This window comes from Lagopus muta, chromosome 5 (genome assembly GCF_023343835.1).
Source record: "Lagopus muta isolate bLagMut1 chromosome 5, bLagMut1 primary, whole genome shotgun sequence".
In the NCBI taxonomy this organism is placed as follows: domain Eukaryota; kingdom Metazoa; phylum Chordata; class Aves; order Galliformes; family Phasianidae; genus Lagopus; species Lagopus muta.
The window spans coordinates 2,398,813-2,414,731 of NC_064437.1; the positions used below are offsets into that span (position 1 = coordinate 2,398,813).

The following is a 15,919-nucleotide window of genomic DNA, read 5'->3' on the forward strand; positions in this document are numbered from 1 at the left end:
TCTCCCAGATACCAGTTTGATTCACTATTACATGTTGTTGTTTTCTTAAATCCACATAAACTGTAATCTGTTTACTTATGAAGTCTGGGTATTAACCGTAGCAAAAGAAAGTGTGACTATGCTTTTTGATTTATATTTAACTTCTATTTATTATAATTAAATCATTTTCTTCTTACAGCTCAATTGAAGATAGACATATCTCCAGCTCCAGAGAATCCCCATTACTGTCTAACTCCAGAGTTGCTGCAAGTGAAACTTTACCCAGACAGCAGAGTTAGACCTACAAGAGAAATCCTGGAGTTTCCTGCCAGGGATGTCTATGTTCCAAATACCACATACAGGTTAGTTTTGAAATACGTCTCACATTGCAAGGCCTCAGATTGGCAGGTCCAGAGATTCTTACTTTATCAGCTGGTTTGTTGCAAAACTTGCTGCATCAGTTGGTGTGCTGTGCCAGAGACACAGGAAGGGTCCAGACTGACACAGCAGAAAATACACAGATGTGCAGGGATTAACATAGCTGTGTAAAACTTGACTGTAGGCAGGAGGGTGGCACAGCTTTCTTAGTTTCTCAAGATACAAAGTCAAACTTGGTGGAGTTCTTTTCACATTTATGCAGATGTTTTTCATTTTGTCTGTGTGCTAAAGGCAATGTTCTCTAATTGGCTTTGCTGCTTTCTGTTACTTTCTGGGACTTACTTTCATTAATTTACAGTGGAGGTTAAAAAGTGAGGGAAATGAATAATCCATTCGTATTTCCACTTTGATTTAAAAGCAATTTCTTTGTTTACAATGCTTTAACAAAATAAAGATCTGGAAGAATATTTTTGAGCATTTTCAGAAAACAATAACCTTCCTATAGCCATATCCTGCAGGCAGGAGCAGATTTCTTTTCATTATTTTCCTTTATTAATTTAAAGATTTTTCACTGTATTACTGAAGATGATACACTTCTGAGGGGCAGTGCCTTCTTCAGTTGAGTAATTTCACCAGATTAACTTGCAAAATCAGTAGTTCTTGTTGTTGAAATTGGATAAATACAGACGAGGCTTTTAGAAAACAGCTTACAAGAAAGAGTTTAAGTTCCACACCTCATGTCTTTTCAGAAATTTAATTTATTGTGGTTTTTGTTGGATTTTGGTTTTTTTTTGGTGGAAATTAGGTAATTATACACTACAATACTCCAGTACAAATGCACAGCACTGTGTGTTTTCTGCTTTGCAGTAAATCCATAGGAAGTTGTAGCATCCTTGCAGTTTCTGTGTGATTAGCACATTCTGTTCACAGTTTCTTTACCCTGACAAATCACGTATTAAAACCACTGTTTGTATGGTTGCAAATGTTGACATAGAAAATCCATGCTGTACAAGGTAAAATAGACAAGTCAATATGACTCAGTATAAGTGCAGAATTGAGGTCTTTGTCAATAAACAGTTCCACATCAAGCCATCTGTAAACATGTTGACAGTCCTACTGCCTTGGAGGATTCTGCAGCTGAAGTTAAACAAATATGAATGTTTTCAGGAGCAGCAGCACACAGGTTGGCCTGCAGGGTTTGTTGGATGGTACCATGGACTCCACAGGCACAGGTTACTCAGCTGTTCTCTGAAAGTCGTTTTGTCCTGTGCTCTCTTAGTCTTATTAAGTTCTCAGTGAGGTGTATTGAAGGGTCACAAGGGGATGGGTCTGAAGCTGTTTCAAATGAGAAAATCTCCCACTCCTTTCAGTGAGCTTTGAAGTTTAGCCCTTAAGTTTCAGTTTCAAAGCGTGGTTCAGTTACTTTTTGAAGTGTGATATCTAAGAGATTAGGTCTACACCATGGCTTACTTGATGTGTGTGTACATCTCTGCAGCTGCGTGAGTACAGTACATCAGCAAAAATTGGCCTAATGTACACTGCCAAAAGTTTGTCTGGAAATACACAGAGCCCTAAAATAGGGAGTTCCTCATCTTTCATTTCCTCATAGGAGCATTCAACAGCAGTGAATTGAACCAAACATTTAATCAGTTACTGTATGAAACACAATTTCTTTCTTTTCCCACGGTCTCAATACCTACAGGTCCTCTGTAGTACTTTGCCAGCACTTTCTGTTTGCTTGAACACTTCCTGTACCCTCCTGCACTGCCCAGAAGTTAATGCAGCAGCCATAAAACCCTTTCCCCCAAGCAATGTTATCTAACAAATAGATAGGCATCTGTTCCCTAGGCAATGGGGTTTGATCTTAGAGAGATGAAAGCCCTTCTGAACTTCTAGCACACTGACATTTGGGCTAGGATGAATGAGAATACTCACCAAACATACAGTAAGACCATCATATGTGCCTCAGGGTTTATGTCATTGGAGAATGCACCATACAGTGTATGGATTTGGACACACATCTGATATTAAACATAATAGGAATTTCTTTGATGCTCAGTGTATTAGCTGTGAAATGCATCCGGTTGAGCATTCAGTCAAAAATTTTTAAATCTGTTGGGTGTATCATTATTCTGGTTGACTTGAGCAGGTAGTATCTTCCATTCCTAGGTTTCCAGTATAAGCCTTTTGTTCTATCTAGTCTTCCTTTTGACCTTGGTGCGACATACTTCCCATTAAGATTGGTTTCCTCACATTCACTGTGCCACCAGCCTCCTGAGAAAAAAATATTGTAATATCATTTACTGTCAGTTGTTCCTTAACCTATTGTGCTCAGCTTGAGTACACAGTTCCCATTAGCAACATCAATCTTTAGGCCAGTTCCAGCAAAAGTGACAATTACCCAGTGTACCCAAATGAAATGTTGCTTGTACGTGGAGCCACTTGATGCTTGACACTTGAAGGCCACTGTGCAAATGTTGTGCTACCTGTTAGTGGCTGCTTCACGTAGAAGTAGTGGTGCATAGAAAACTTCACACACAAATGCTTCCACTGAACTGGGACATTTGGGTCTGCTCCATATAGTTTCCCATAAAGCTCCACAACAGACTTATTAATTTACTGATACTTTTCTCAAGTACTTCATCTGCAGGAGTAAACAAATCACTTTTTATTGGCCAAGGTCCTTCACCACCATCTTGAACTGGAAGTCCAGTTCAGCTGGCAAGAGGTAAGGGACTGGCTGTGGCTCAGTGCTAAATATAAAAGTACAGCATTTTGAAAGTCTGTTCATCTGTGTTATGTCCACTACAGATTATAACACTCAACATTGTTTCAGACATCCCCAGTTTTCAAACTGAGAATGCTAGAAAATGTTTGCTGTGTGAAGCAGTTGCCTGGCAGGGCATTTTGTATCCTGCAGTTTAATCATTAATTGCTTTTTGCATTGTTTGCTTTTTTCTGCAAAGCAGCAAAATGTAAAAGCTTCATAACATCAGTGAATTTAGGAAATGTTTAAACAAATCATCTTTAAGGAGAGATATATCTTTAGCCTCACACCTCTCTTCTTCTTTTGAGAGCAATTTTAGCATACACTTTTGACAAGCAGCTTAAGTCTTCCTTTCAGTGGAAGCTTGCCTCTATTCTTAGCTATTGGCTTGTAGTCAAAATGGATCTAAGAGTCAATTTGTCCTCTTCTCTTTTGCAAGAAGGGAAGAAATCTGCCACAGCAGAGCAGGCTTTAGAGAAGGAGCTGTACTCCGTAGCTCACTATCTCAGCTTTAGGTTTTATTTCAGCCACTTCTGCTGGTTCTAACTCTGGCTATTTACTCAGCCTCACTCTGCTTTTCTTTTCCCTTCTATAAAGTAGAAAAGTGATACCTCATTGTTGTAGAGCCCAACAAAAAGCATCTCCCACTCTTTCCTGCAGCTATTGTCTCTTTTCTGCTTCTAAAGCCAGCCAGATATCAGTAAGCACTCACTAAAGCATACTGCCATCCTTCATTTAGCAAGGGAACATCCACATTTGTGCACCCAGCATACCTAGGTAGTTTTGTGGGCAGTCAAGGTCATTTATTACAGCCATATCGTGGTCTGCAGTTGAGAAGCGCAGTTCTGTCTGCTCTGGCAGTGCATTGGGGATGCTCCCAGAGATCCGTGAGAGCTGCAGCACGTAGTCTGTTTCAGGGCCTCCCAGGGTGAATGCATACTCGATGTAACGCTTATTATCTTTCCAGTCCTGCAGCTCAATCCGTAAGATGTAGTCCCCTTGTTTAGTGATGGAGTAGGTCTTGTTCAGGCCTAGCCAGAATTCCTCTGTGAAATCATAGTAAATAGTGGGTGTGATTATGGAGCCAAATCTGAATGCATTTACCATGTTTCTCAGATATCTAAACCGTACCTCAGGTAACTCATTCACTTTTAAAATGCATTATTAGAGACTATTTGTTTGAGTAAGCAGCACAGCGTCAGAATCAATGTATGCCAGAGGTGAGGATTTGAGGTTGAATGTTATTGGAGGAGAGTTTTTAGTGTAATGGGTTGAATGTTCCCTGAAAATCCACAGCACTCGAACTGCTATTGAATTTTACAGGTAACCTGCAATTGGTGCATGTGAAAATACAGTATTTAAAAGGATCTATTCACTGCTTTAATTAAATCGGTAATATGAGCCTCGGGAACTGTTGATCTTTTCAGAGGTCTCCTGCTGCATTCTGAGTTTACCTCTTCCTAATGTTGGTTTAGTGTATGAGAGTTGGAGACCAATAAAGGGGCAACCGTAGCTTTCAGTAGCATCAGACAAACTGCATAGGCAAAAGTCTACCTCAATTGTGAGCTGCTATCCCAAACTGGGGTGGCGTTGAGATACTGCAGCTCCTTATTGTAAACGAGGTGAAAGTATGTCAGTTGTGGTGCCCAAATTAGTGAAGTTTTAATCTATGCCTAGAAAGTAAAAAATACGTTCTAAACCAAAAGAAAAACAGGGGAAGTGTTCAAAGCAGGGAGGCTCGTGTGCAGCTCTTGGTGCTGGAAATTCTTCGTAATTGGTGGTTAATAGGTGAGCAGAGGTGTCTCTTCAGCCTGCCCAGCCAGGGGGGAGGACATTGGGCACCTCGTGGGCAGCCAGTGATGCTGTGTAAGGGAGCACACACAGCCTGAGGCTGGGCAGCTCGCTCTGGGGGTTGTTAGGAAGACGTGGTTGCAGAAAGTTTGGGAGAAAGTAGTGATCTTGGTGAGGCATTGTGTTTGTGTGTATTCCACAATGCTTAGGGTTGCTTTGTTAATTATTAAAACAGCACTTAGCATGTCCTTGCCTTGATTCAGCAGGAGCTTCTGTTCATGCATCCAAAGATGTGGCATTGAGAATTTTACTAAATTATTCTTCCTGGTGTTGCAATAGTTAGGCAAGCTGCTTAGGTTTGTGTGTAGGTTTTGTCTGCTCTCATGTGAACACCTTTCATTGAGAAGATTCACCTTCTAAAATCAATTTGTACAAAGAAATGAAGCAAAAGAAGTGTTTTTTACCATTGAGATCACCAAAACCATTTGTATAGGCATCCCAGGTTTGGTTGAAATCTAGTGATCCATCCACTCTGTTCTGGATTACTGTCCAGGAAGTGCCTGTGAATGCAGAGGGAAATAAATCATAAACCTGGCTTAAGTGCTTAAAACACAGGAGAGAAGATGGAGTTTAATGGAGCCAATAGGCTGCTGCTGGCTAGCACTGCTCTGAGATCTTTCTCCTGCCCAGGTCATGACAGCCCCATGGCAGACATTTCAGCAAAAGTAAGCAAAGCAGTTTTTTGCACAGGGCAGCTGCGTGTCACTCTGTTTACACACACAAACATGTTGTGTTGCCCTGTTATGTTTGCATCAGCCTCTTCCCCATCTGGCTTTGACAAGAGGCTCAGGAGGGAAGCTGCAGAGGACACGCACAGGGCAGCACTGCAGGGTGCTCTTATCTCTTATCTCTGGGCAGTGCCAAAGGGAACAGGCAAATGAGTGAGTTTCTTACAAAGGTAGAGCTTGGGTAGGTGCAGCCACAGTTCCAGGCACATATATGGCTCCCCTAAACATGGTACAGAAATCCTGCCTCCTGGGCTCACCTCGTTGGGTTAGTTTGATACAGCTGAGTCTCAGTCCATGCTATGAAACCCAAGTTATGTTCACTGTTTGTTTTCTATTTGGAAAACTTAATTCATGGTTGCAATGTAGTGACATTTATAGTTGTCATTTTCATCTTTATACCAAAAAGTACTTGACTTTTTAGTATTAATGTGCTCATGTTAACTGCATGGATACTACTGAGAATTATAATAGCATGAGTATATTTGAGACACATCTCTCACACACACACATATATATATAAGAGAAAAGGATGCATAAGACAGTAAGTTTTTATGCACTTTGGGTGATATACAGTATTTTGGCTCATAGGAAGATCAGAACATTAGACTGTTGCTAGCACAGCTGTCTTACCAAATTTCATTTCACAGTAGACATCGAAAGCTTCTGAGCTGTTGGGCTTAATAGTGTAAATACCACTGGAGCGTGTGCCACTGTTGTAGAGAGCAGTGCAGTCAGGAGTGGCACCTAGGAAGGCAAACACCAGGCAATTACAAATCCTGTTTTGGACATGGTGAGTTTTAATTCAGCTTTGTAACTTGGATTTTTCATAGGGCAGGGCAGATACAGAAACTCAAAGAGTCTTTTTGGTCATTATTACAATAAATGTCATGAAATGAACAAATTGCTTTGATAATACAGCTGATGTATGTTTTCTAAGTGAATTTTGCAGAATTTTTAAGGCTTAGGATTGGACTCTGGCAAATGGATTTTGCCACACCTTAAAACTTTCCCAATAAATTCTGTTCCCATTGCTGCAGTTTGGAAATGCATCTCAACTTCAAAAAAGGGTCTTCCAAATCCTGTAATGAGCTGAAGTAAATTAGTTGGCTGCTCATACTCTCCAAGACAGGCATCAGTAAGTGGATTGCAAAGATTGTCACAGCATGTATTGAAATGGAGTGAATGGAGGCTAAAGATTGAGGATGATGGCACAATTGGATGTTGTTTGTGTGTCATCCCATAGACAAGTATACACATAGAGTGGCTAAACAGATGATGTGTTTTCCAAAGCAGAAAATGCAGCTCCTTGCAGAAGTGCTGCGTGTAACATAAGAGCCCTTGATTACTAAAACCCAGCAAGGTGTTTTGTAGTGCACGTAAGGCATGTGGTCTCACCTTCCACTTTGTGCATTATGGCTGTGGAGTTGTGCCCAAGGAAGGGGCTGCCCTCATTTGATTCTGCTTGCTCCTCGGTGAAGGAATTCTCTGTGAGTTCCTGGAGCTCAATGTGGTTTAGCTGGCAAGAACCGTAATTACAGACTGTTAATTTCCCAAGGCTCTGAAATTATTGGATTCATGTATCAAACTGAGCAACGTAGTACAGATAGTAACTTTTTACATGAACATAAGCATTTGAAATACCCAACTTAGTACATAAAAGTACTTTAGAAGCACACTGGTGGATTTCAGTTCTATATGTCAGCTATTCCACTGCCCAAACAACACAGGATTCACAAAGTATGTGACCAGTTCTCATGAGGTGCATGTTAATGAGTAAATATAATTAGCTTACTTTCTCATTACTTAGACAAATAATAGCAACACCTGAAGAGCACAGAACAGTTATTTTTGTAAAAGGCATTTCGCTTTTACAGCTTCCTCTTAGGAATAAACTAAATATGAGCGTGTCAGTTACGCCCATTTTTTTGGTTACACATGTGGGGCTGCAGAACTTGGTTCCCTATTGGAGTGAATATTGGAAAAGGAGAAAGAGATGGAAAGTGATGATGCTGAGAAGACCAAGGGAAGAACAATAACAGAATAGATAATGAAAAAAACCTACAAACAGCAGTCAGGAAATAGAACAACCTATTACTGATGGGCAGTGGTTTGAGGCTGTGATCTCCATTGCTGTGTGCAATGGCCTTGGCCTCCAGCCCGGCAGCACAGCAGGCTCTCAACTGAAGAGGTCCCAGCTGTGATCAGAATCACGTCTAGCATCCTCTATGCTCCCAAAACATCATAAGAGATGTAAAAGTCAGAAGCGAGGAATGTGATGGTTCACGTACCTTGTCCTCCAGCTCCATTATTTGGTTGTGCTGTTTGTCCAGCTGCACGTGCTGGTCCTCCACGATTTTGTGGAGTTGCTTGATGTGATTGTCCTGCTGCTCCACAAAGGCCTGAGGGCAGCAAAGGAGGGAGGCTGCAGTTAGAGAAAGGCAGCATAAGGCTGTCACACTGCCAACCTAACACATCGTGGGGTTACTTGTGAGAGGCACAAACCATTTCACGTTGCATTCTCCATAGGATTGTCTGCTTTTGCTCTAAAGGCACACATTTCTTTGCCACTGAAATGAGTACCCAGGTTATTTTAATGCTTGATGGAGGAAAAGTGCTGGCAGCTTCGTAGGCTTTTACTGTTGCTGTCACTTTCCTTCCATGTCCACGTGCAAAACATTTACGTTCTGTGAAGTTGGTCCTTGCTTCAAAGTAAATATATGGCAGTGACCATAAAGAGAAATGATGGCAGGTGTTCAAGGTATTAGCTGGGGGTTTCTTTTTTCTTTCTTCTCTCACATGAATATCCAGTGTTTTCTCACACAAGTTATTTGACCATTTTATGCTTTTGCAGAATCCATTTCATACTTCCTTTTTCGGTGGAAATTTTATACCCACCCTCGTATTTGCATGTATTGACATTAAAACTGTTAACACATACAAAATTCTTTGTTCTAGGTGTCATACAGGAACTATAAATATCCCTCTCTAAAGGTTAAAACTTCCTAATTTTATGCTGAGCAGACAGACCCGAGTGCACTGACTCATAATGAGCCAATGACATATGAAGCTTTGGACTTCATAAGCAAATCACTTTCCCAATTAATTTTATATCCTCATTATTATTACAGTTTCTTAAAAATGATTTGCAAAATGTACTGAAATGATGCAGAGCCCAATCATTTCACCATTTTCTCTGACTCTTTAGGATTACTGTGGTGATCTGTTTCTCAATGCACAGTAATACTGCAGTGAAGTTGCAGGGAAAACATCAGTTTCTAATGTATAATGACAGATAATAGCATTACAATTTACTTGGCTTTATGTGTAAAGGACTTTCACAAATCTACTTACTTTGAGTGAAGAAATTTCATTTGTCTCCTGCGCTGTAGGCTGGATAATGGCCAACTTTGTGACCTTGTCCTCCAGTCCCCATACTTTTTCTTGCAGCTGGATTTTGTTTTGTATGAGGTCTTCAATCTTCAGGTTCATCTCCTGCGAGAGATTCTTTATCTCTTCATTGTTGATTTGCAGTCTCGCAGTAGTTTGTCGGAGTTGTTCTTCTTCTTCCTTGATTTCACTGGTTTGCAGTGAGAGCTCATAGAAAGACCTATCGAAAATGTAAAGTTTTTGAAAGATATCATTCATCTGTCCCTTTGTCTTGTGGACAAAATCTTTAAGACCGTGCCCGAGCTGGAGGAGTCCATTGGCTAAGATTCGGACATCATCTAGCATGGCAAATCTTGATTTTGTCTCAGGAGATGCAGCAGAATCAAGGAGAGAGAAGTCCTTTTCAGCCCTAATTGGAAGAGCAAATGGGGCAATGAATAGAAGGAGTAGAATGATTTTCATGTTTTCTATTCCTGATATGCTTTGGTTGTTCAGCAGAGACTTTTCCAGATAGTTTTCACTGTGTGAATGCTCTGTTGAAGAATTTAATCTATATATACTCCTCTTCATTTTAGAAGAGGCAGACCAAGAAGTTGATCATTAAACTGAACAAATTTGAACAATTGTAACCCCACTCGAATCTAGGTTGATGCCTGGGAAGGTAAACCTGAGAGGCAGGCATGTTGCTGATAAAACTGGCTCTGAACTTTTCCATCTGCCAAACAGTCTGTTCTAAAATGTTATTGATGATGTAGGATGCGTTTCTGACACAGCACTCGTTAATGGATTAATTGTGAGACATAATCTCACTAAAGAGCCCAAATTGCTTCTTGTGTTGTATGATTTCTCTTATTCCCTTAGGAATGTAGAAGGATTTGCCCTACTTAGGAGCACTGGACGCTGCACTTCAGGTTATGCAGCTTTTAGATAAGCTGGGGAAGGGCAAAATACTCTCCGATGATTCACACAATCTGATTTTCATCTTGTACCATTTTCTGATGTAACTCATCGTGCTGCAGTGGATTTGCTTGTCAGCTAGTTCAGATTAAGTGAGAAAGTGGGAATTAGGTCCAGAGATTGCCTGGATGTGATTCTACTATCTTAAGGTTTGTGCAGTAATTTACACCATATAAAGCTTATTTTTTAAGAGCTGCTTTCCAGAGGTGGGTGAGATAAATAATGTCCTGCTTTCATTTCTCACCTTACAATTCCCTTTGCTTTTTAAGATTCTGAGTGATCCAAGCAAGTCTGCGGGTGCTTTGAAATAAATGTCCAGCTCTGCACTGGGTCTCTGCATGGAAGTGTTTGTTTTTCAGGGAGTATTGCAGTATGAATGAAAGGTATTTTTCTTTCTCATAGAAATCCAAGAAATCAGTCCATGCATAATATAGTCTCTACTTTGAAGGGTTTTTAGGTCATTGCTCAACTTGGCCTGGGCTTAGTGTCTGATGAAGGGCTGATAACGTGCAGTTAACCTGCTCTTTCCTCCCTAATAATTAAATAACATGAAAGTGTCTCTGATTAGTTGGTGAATTGTTTGCACCAGTATGTCTTGAATCAGACTTACTGGAGTATCTGCACAATGCATACATAAACAGCAGTCTTGGCACTGGAGAGAATGGGGACTTATTCAAAGGGATTTGTAGGCATAGATTGGGAGCAAATGTGGGAATTGTCCCTAAATACAGTCAATAATCAGAGTTTTGTAATGGGAAGCAGCACTGCATTTTCACAACCCAAACATGCAGTGCTGTCTTGTGAAGAACAGTCCAGTAATTTCCAGTCCTGGAAGGTGTCCTGCTGCAACAGACTGTCTTGAAGGTCTTAACTCTGGCTGTGCTGTGCAAAGAGTTGGGGAGCAGGAGGGCAAGGACAGCCCTGAGCTCTGCTATGCATTCTGCCAAGGATTCAGATAGCCTTTGCTTTGTTTGAATTGCAGTGTATTGGTAACAGGTACTTCTGGCCCTTCAGATATTGCAGCTATACAATCCTTCTGCCTTTTGAGACAGGCTGACAAACTGGAAAGAGCTGTGATAGGTGCAGGCCAATATGGAGATACCCCATGGTTCTCCTAGTTCTGCTTGATTCCACACAGCTTATGTAAGTCAGGTTAGAAAGGTGCACTTGAAGGGTATGGAAAGAGGTTTTTACCAATTAAATGCTCATTGATGACCCATGCAAAGCAAGAACTGAGCCCAGCTGGGTGAGACGGGGCTGCATCTGCTCACAGTTGGCAGATGTAAGACATGGTGGAGGGCAGTTATTTAATTGCTCATTGGAGTCTGGAAGGCTGCGAGCAAAAGGGAGTTTGGTTATGGGCTGTCATTAAAGGAACGCATCAAATTAGTATTTACCCAGCCCTAATGAAAATCTGTTAGGAAAATAGTCAGAACAATTAGAGTAATTCATTGGAAGTTGATAAGCCTGTAAGGGTTGCAGTGAGTCATCATTTCTGCAGCATTTTCTCATCTGTTAATACCAGTGGAAATGTATGAAGAGCTATTCAAAAAACCCAAGGATGTGCAGAATCCAATATCCTAGGAATTGGTCCTGTCTTGTGCCTGTGTTGGGCACAAGCTCTTGGGCACCTTAACAGTTTGAACTATGAAAGGTTTGATACTTTAGCTTTGACTGAGATACACTGTGAGTGGTAACCCCACTTAGACACTTCAGGTCTGAAAAAGGAAGATAAAACGTGTGCTTTCAACGTGTACATGTTTTCTGTAGGGAAAATCATCAGATTAGCTAAACCTCTACACAAGTGACAAAGTCTTTATCTGGGCCTGACGCTGCTCTGTGATAAGGAGCAAAGTCCAGTCTCTGGTATCTGACACAGGAATTTGGGGCTGCAAAACTTGAAGAATTGGTTGTAAAATATTTTTTTTAAATAAGTACTTCCTGCAGTCCACATCAGAATACTTGGGATGGCTTTGGTTTTACAAGATTTCAGAGGAAACATTTTCTTCTGTCTTAGCTATTTCTTACTGTCAAGGTTTTCTCAGTTCTGATTTATGTTGCCCCTGTTGTTCCTAAAATCTTTATTCTTGGCTTAATCTTCAGAAAAATTACACAAGTAACCAAACAGTTGGGGTCAGGAATGTTACCAGGTTCCCTGCATGTCCTGCTGCATAGTAGCTGAACACAAAATGGGAGCTCACTTGTGCCTGAGTGCTGCTCAGATGTGACACTGCCGTTTCATGAATGAGAAGGGCAGTCAGAATGCTCTGATGTCAAATGTCTCAACATCACGAGTGGCTGCCGAGCACATGCAGCTGTAGAACTCTCCCTGTTAATGCCAGTGCCAATAAAATCAAGCAGTGATAAGTGCGCTTGGAAATGTCACCCTCCAGTTCTCAGATGTCTTGACAGTCACAGAGTCCTTAAGCAAAGTAGGGCGTAGGAAAGCACAGAGAAGAAAAACCCCCTGGCAGGATGAAACTGTAAGATTTAGGAGCTGTAGAAACCCTAAGGGTGAATCTTGTCTCTGTTGGCCTAACCAAGAAAAGATGTATTTAATAGACATGGTCCTAAGGATCTATCATACACCTGGGTGACCTTCTTTAAGTAGGCTTTGCATGGTTTTGATAGTGGGAATAAAGCAGAGAAAAAGGCCTCTGGGTTTTACCAGAAAGGGGAATTTTAATAATGTTTATAGACATCTCTTTTAAGATTTAAGGTCAAGTCTTTATGTTTATTTCCAAGGCCTGGCCTTTTGTGCTTTGGCCATTTATTTTACAGAGGTAGAAGTACTTCTGAGATCTGTTTGAGAAAGTAATGTAAGCGTTGCATATGTTTTGCATTATAATAAGTGCTCCAGATGCAAATCCTTGAGTTTAAAGCTTCTGGCCAAAATCTTTAGTGATAGAAATCTGCAAATAATAGCAGGAAGTAGCTGTTGCTTGAAAGCATGAGGACTAGTGCTCCTTGTATTTTATCAGTGTTTGTGGCACTGTGGTGCTATTTCCATGGCAGATCCTTTCCCATCACAGAGGATGGTGGTTGTACCTCCAGCGTCCTCCAGACTCTACTGAGCTTTGGTATTTGTGCATACAGATAGTGGGGTGGGGATTTACAGTGCAATGACTTGAAGGAAAGAGGGTAACACAGGTGAAACTCAGAAGTCAGCTGAAGCTGTGGCTGGGATGTAATGTCAGGTCTGGTGTCTGCTTATAGCTTTCCACCTTCTTTATAGAGTGACATCAATTTGCTGAAATGTCGTCTTTGCTCCCAAGCCAAAGCAGAAGAGGTGATAGGAGAACTGGAGGCTTGGTTCAGGCTCAGCTCTGCTATTCGTAAATCAGTCTCACGCATAAGAACTGCCTTTAATATAGGGATCCTGCAGCCAGGCTTCCCAAATACATTAAATCCTTCTCTTAGAGCACTAATAATACTTAATAAAAGTTTTATGAGCAATGTACATTTTAGAGTAAATTTTCATATCCATTTTCATTTGAAAAAGAACATCAAGGAGCAAATGTATTCATGCCAGAACAAAGTAATTTAGTAGAGTCACAAAAATGGCAAAGGCCCTCTCTGAAATAGTAGGAGAGCGTTGATTAGGCAAAGCGACAATGGGGATGGGATTCAAAAAATTAATTCAGCATGAAGGACTTGAAAAGGAAGAAATTTCCCATGTGCCAGCTAAGCATATTTCTCTGCCTGGAAAGGTGGAAAGAAGTCGGTCTCCATAGTGCAGCCCCACAGAGCCTTCTGGAGCTGTGCATCCGGACTGCCCTGTGCAGATGCTGACCTCAGGGAAGTATCTTCTGAGGCTCTTGGAGCACTCCTTAGGACCAGTGTTAGCTGGTGTCAGTGCAGATAATATTACTCACGAGTATCAGGGAGCAACTGGAATTAGAAACGTCAGAACAAAATTGGATGGGACCCTCTGCAGCCTGCTCTAGTGGATGCCAACACTGTCTATGGCAGGGGGGTTGGAACTAGATTGTTTAATGTCTAATCTATGCCATTCTATGATGATTTAGCTGGTCACCTCAGGTGCTTCCAGGGCTATTGAGTGTTCTCACTTCTTAGCCATCTGTTTTACCTGATCCCTGTCCTTCCCAGAGTGTGGTACTCAGGTGTGGAATTGAAGACGCCATCCCATCTGAATCACTGCAAAGACTGCTTGTCTGCTGAAGATGCAGATGTTCATTTAATCCAATCTGTTGTTGGAGAAGAGGTGTTACACCTGAAGTCATCTTGATAAAGGGAGATTTGAAGTAAAAATTGAAAGGTCAAAACAAGTCAACTATTTAACAAAAGCCAGCCACCCTGCTGAGATGTCTTCTTTCCACTTGAATTTGCCAAATAACAATTTTTGGATGTATTTTTCAAGCATCTTTATAAACAGGAACTATTTCAAAATATCACCACAGTTTAAAGAAGTGACTTTTGTCTCCTGAAAGGAGAGGTTGTCATCAAGTCACTTGTGTGAGTGTGCATTTTTGATCAGGAGAAGACCACCTGACTAATGGAAGATGTCAAACACTTCACTTTGTCACTCTGTTTTCTTTGGGGTTTGAAGTAACAGCATTAATAACAGTGTGAACCCCGTTATTCTCATGCAGAAATGCTTTTGTGTCTTGCAGGAATCTTCTTTATGTCTATCCTCAGAGCCTTAACTTTGCCAACCGCCAAGGATCTGCCAGGAATATCACTGTGAAAGTCCAGTTCATGTATGGAGAGGACCCAAGCAATGCTATGCCGGTGAGGGGAGTGCTTGGTGCTCAACGTGAATGCTTCGTGCCAACAAGGCAGGATACACGTTGCAGCCATGAAATCTCTGTGTTAAAGAAAACTCAATGTAATACACTTCCAAATAAATTCCAGGAAGCATAGAGTCACGGTGTTTTTGAACCCAGGGGGTGTTTGTATCGGGTATGCAAAGTAACAATATAGCACTTGGTATTTTGACCTTAGATGTTTGCAGTGGGACTTCTGAATTCTCAATCATCCTGATCTTTGTTGGCTCTGTCTGGGGATGGTTACATGCATCATCAGTTCCTTAGCTCTATCTGTGTGCATGTGTGAGCAGGACTATTAAAACTGTAAATCTTCAGTGGCTGAGTAGAATAGAAGCATAGAAGCAAAGGAGTATGTAACATGTTGGTGTTGTACACAGCTTCATGGAATAGAGCTGTGAATGGGATTATGGAACAGACTCGTGGCACCTCTCTGTATGCTATTTTTCTTCTTTTTTACAGGTCATCTTTGGCAAATCTAGCTGTCCTGAATTTTCCAAAGAAGCATACACTGCTGTAGTATATCACAACAGGTAAAATCTATGACAGTTTGTAAATGGAGATGGGTCCCTAAGGATAGTATTGTTCTGTTTACCAGTGAAACAGTTGTGGAGCTCACCAGTGAATCTTCCTCATTGACATTTACTTATCAAAGACTGTCTGCATAGCACTTCCATCACCTGACACTGTAGGTAGTGTTGTAGCTAGCGTGATACAATGAGTGGGAGCTGGAGTCTTTGTTTGCTCTGATACGTGTCAAGAGCATTGTGTCAGGCTGTGATCTTGAGCATTTAGCCCAACTCAGCAGATTCTGTAAGGATAAGCTTCAAGTTAGACCTGAAAATGTAACACTCGTTAGCAAATACTTTGCTATTGTGTTGAGTAATTAGGTATTTAGAGCTTTCTAGGATGTAGTTACAGATTAGAAATACTTGGTCTTGAAAATTATGTCAGAGCAGCTCAGGTAAGGAGTGCTGAATCTGACCTTAACATACTGTTTGTCTCTATGGCTGTTCTGGAGAGAAAATCTTGTCCTTCAGGTTGGGTATTGTGGCATCAGGGAAAAGTTCATTGCCTCATGGGGA

The 15,919-nt window shown here is 41.1% G+C and overlaps 2 protein-coding genes across 17 annotated transcripts in view; one reads left to right on the top strand and one right to left on the bottom strand.

The window, feature by feature from the left end:
• Nucleotides 1-15,919, top strand: part of DOCK7 (dedicator of cytokinesis 7) — an 89,191-nt gene that overhangs the window by 34,320 nt on the left and 38,952 nt on the right. For all 16 annotated transcript variants that reach the window (XM_048944189.1, XM_048944190.1, XM_048944191.1 and 13 more), the window contains exons 14-16: nucleotides 179-341; nucleotides 14,682-14,799; nucleotides 15,297-15,367. In XM_048944189.1, the coding sequence (XP_048800146.1) occupies nucleotides 179-341; nucleotides 14,682-14,799; nucleotides 15,297-15,367 (352 nt within the window). The remainder of the gene's footprint in view (nucleotides 1-178; nucleotides 342-14,681; nucleotides 14,800-15,296; nucleotides 15,368-15,919) is intronic.
• ANGPTL3 (angiopoietin like 3) lies at nucleotides 1,983-9,630 on the bottom strand. The gene is made up of 7 exons (XM_048944208.1): nucleotides 9,055-9,630; nucleotides 7,992-8,102; nucleotides 7,099-7,219; nucleotides 6,334-6,447; nucleotides 5,380-5,475; nucleotides 3,898-4,170; nucleotides 1,983-2,631 (listed from the first exon to the last, which is right to left on the bottom strand). The coding sequence occupies exons 1-7, from the start codon at nucleotides 9,550-9,552 to the stop codon at nucleotides 2,450-2,452; spliced, it is 1,395 nt and encodes a 464-aa protein (XP_048800165.1). The 5' UTR covers nucleotides 9,553-9,630; the 3' UTR covers nucleotides 1,983-2,449.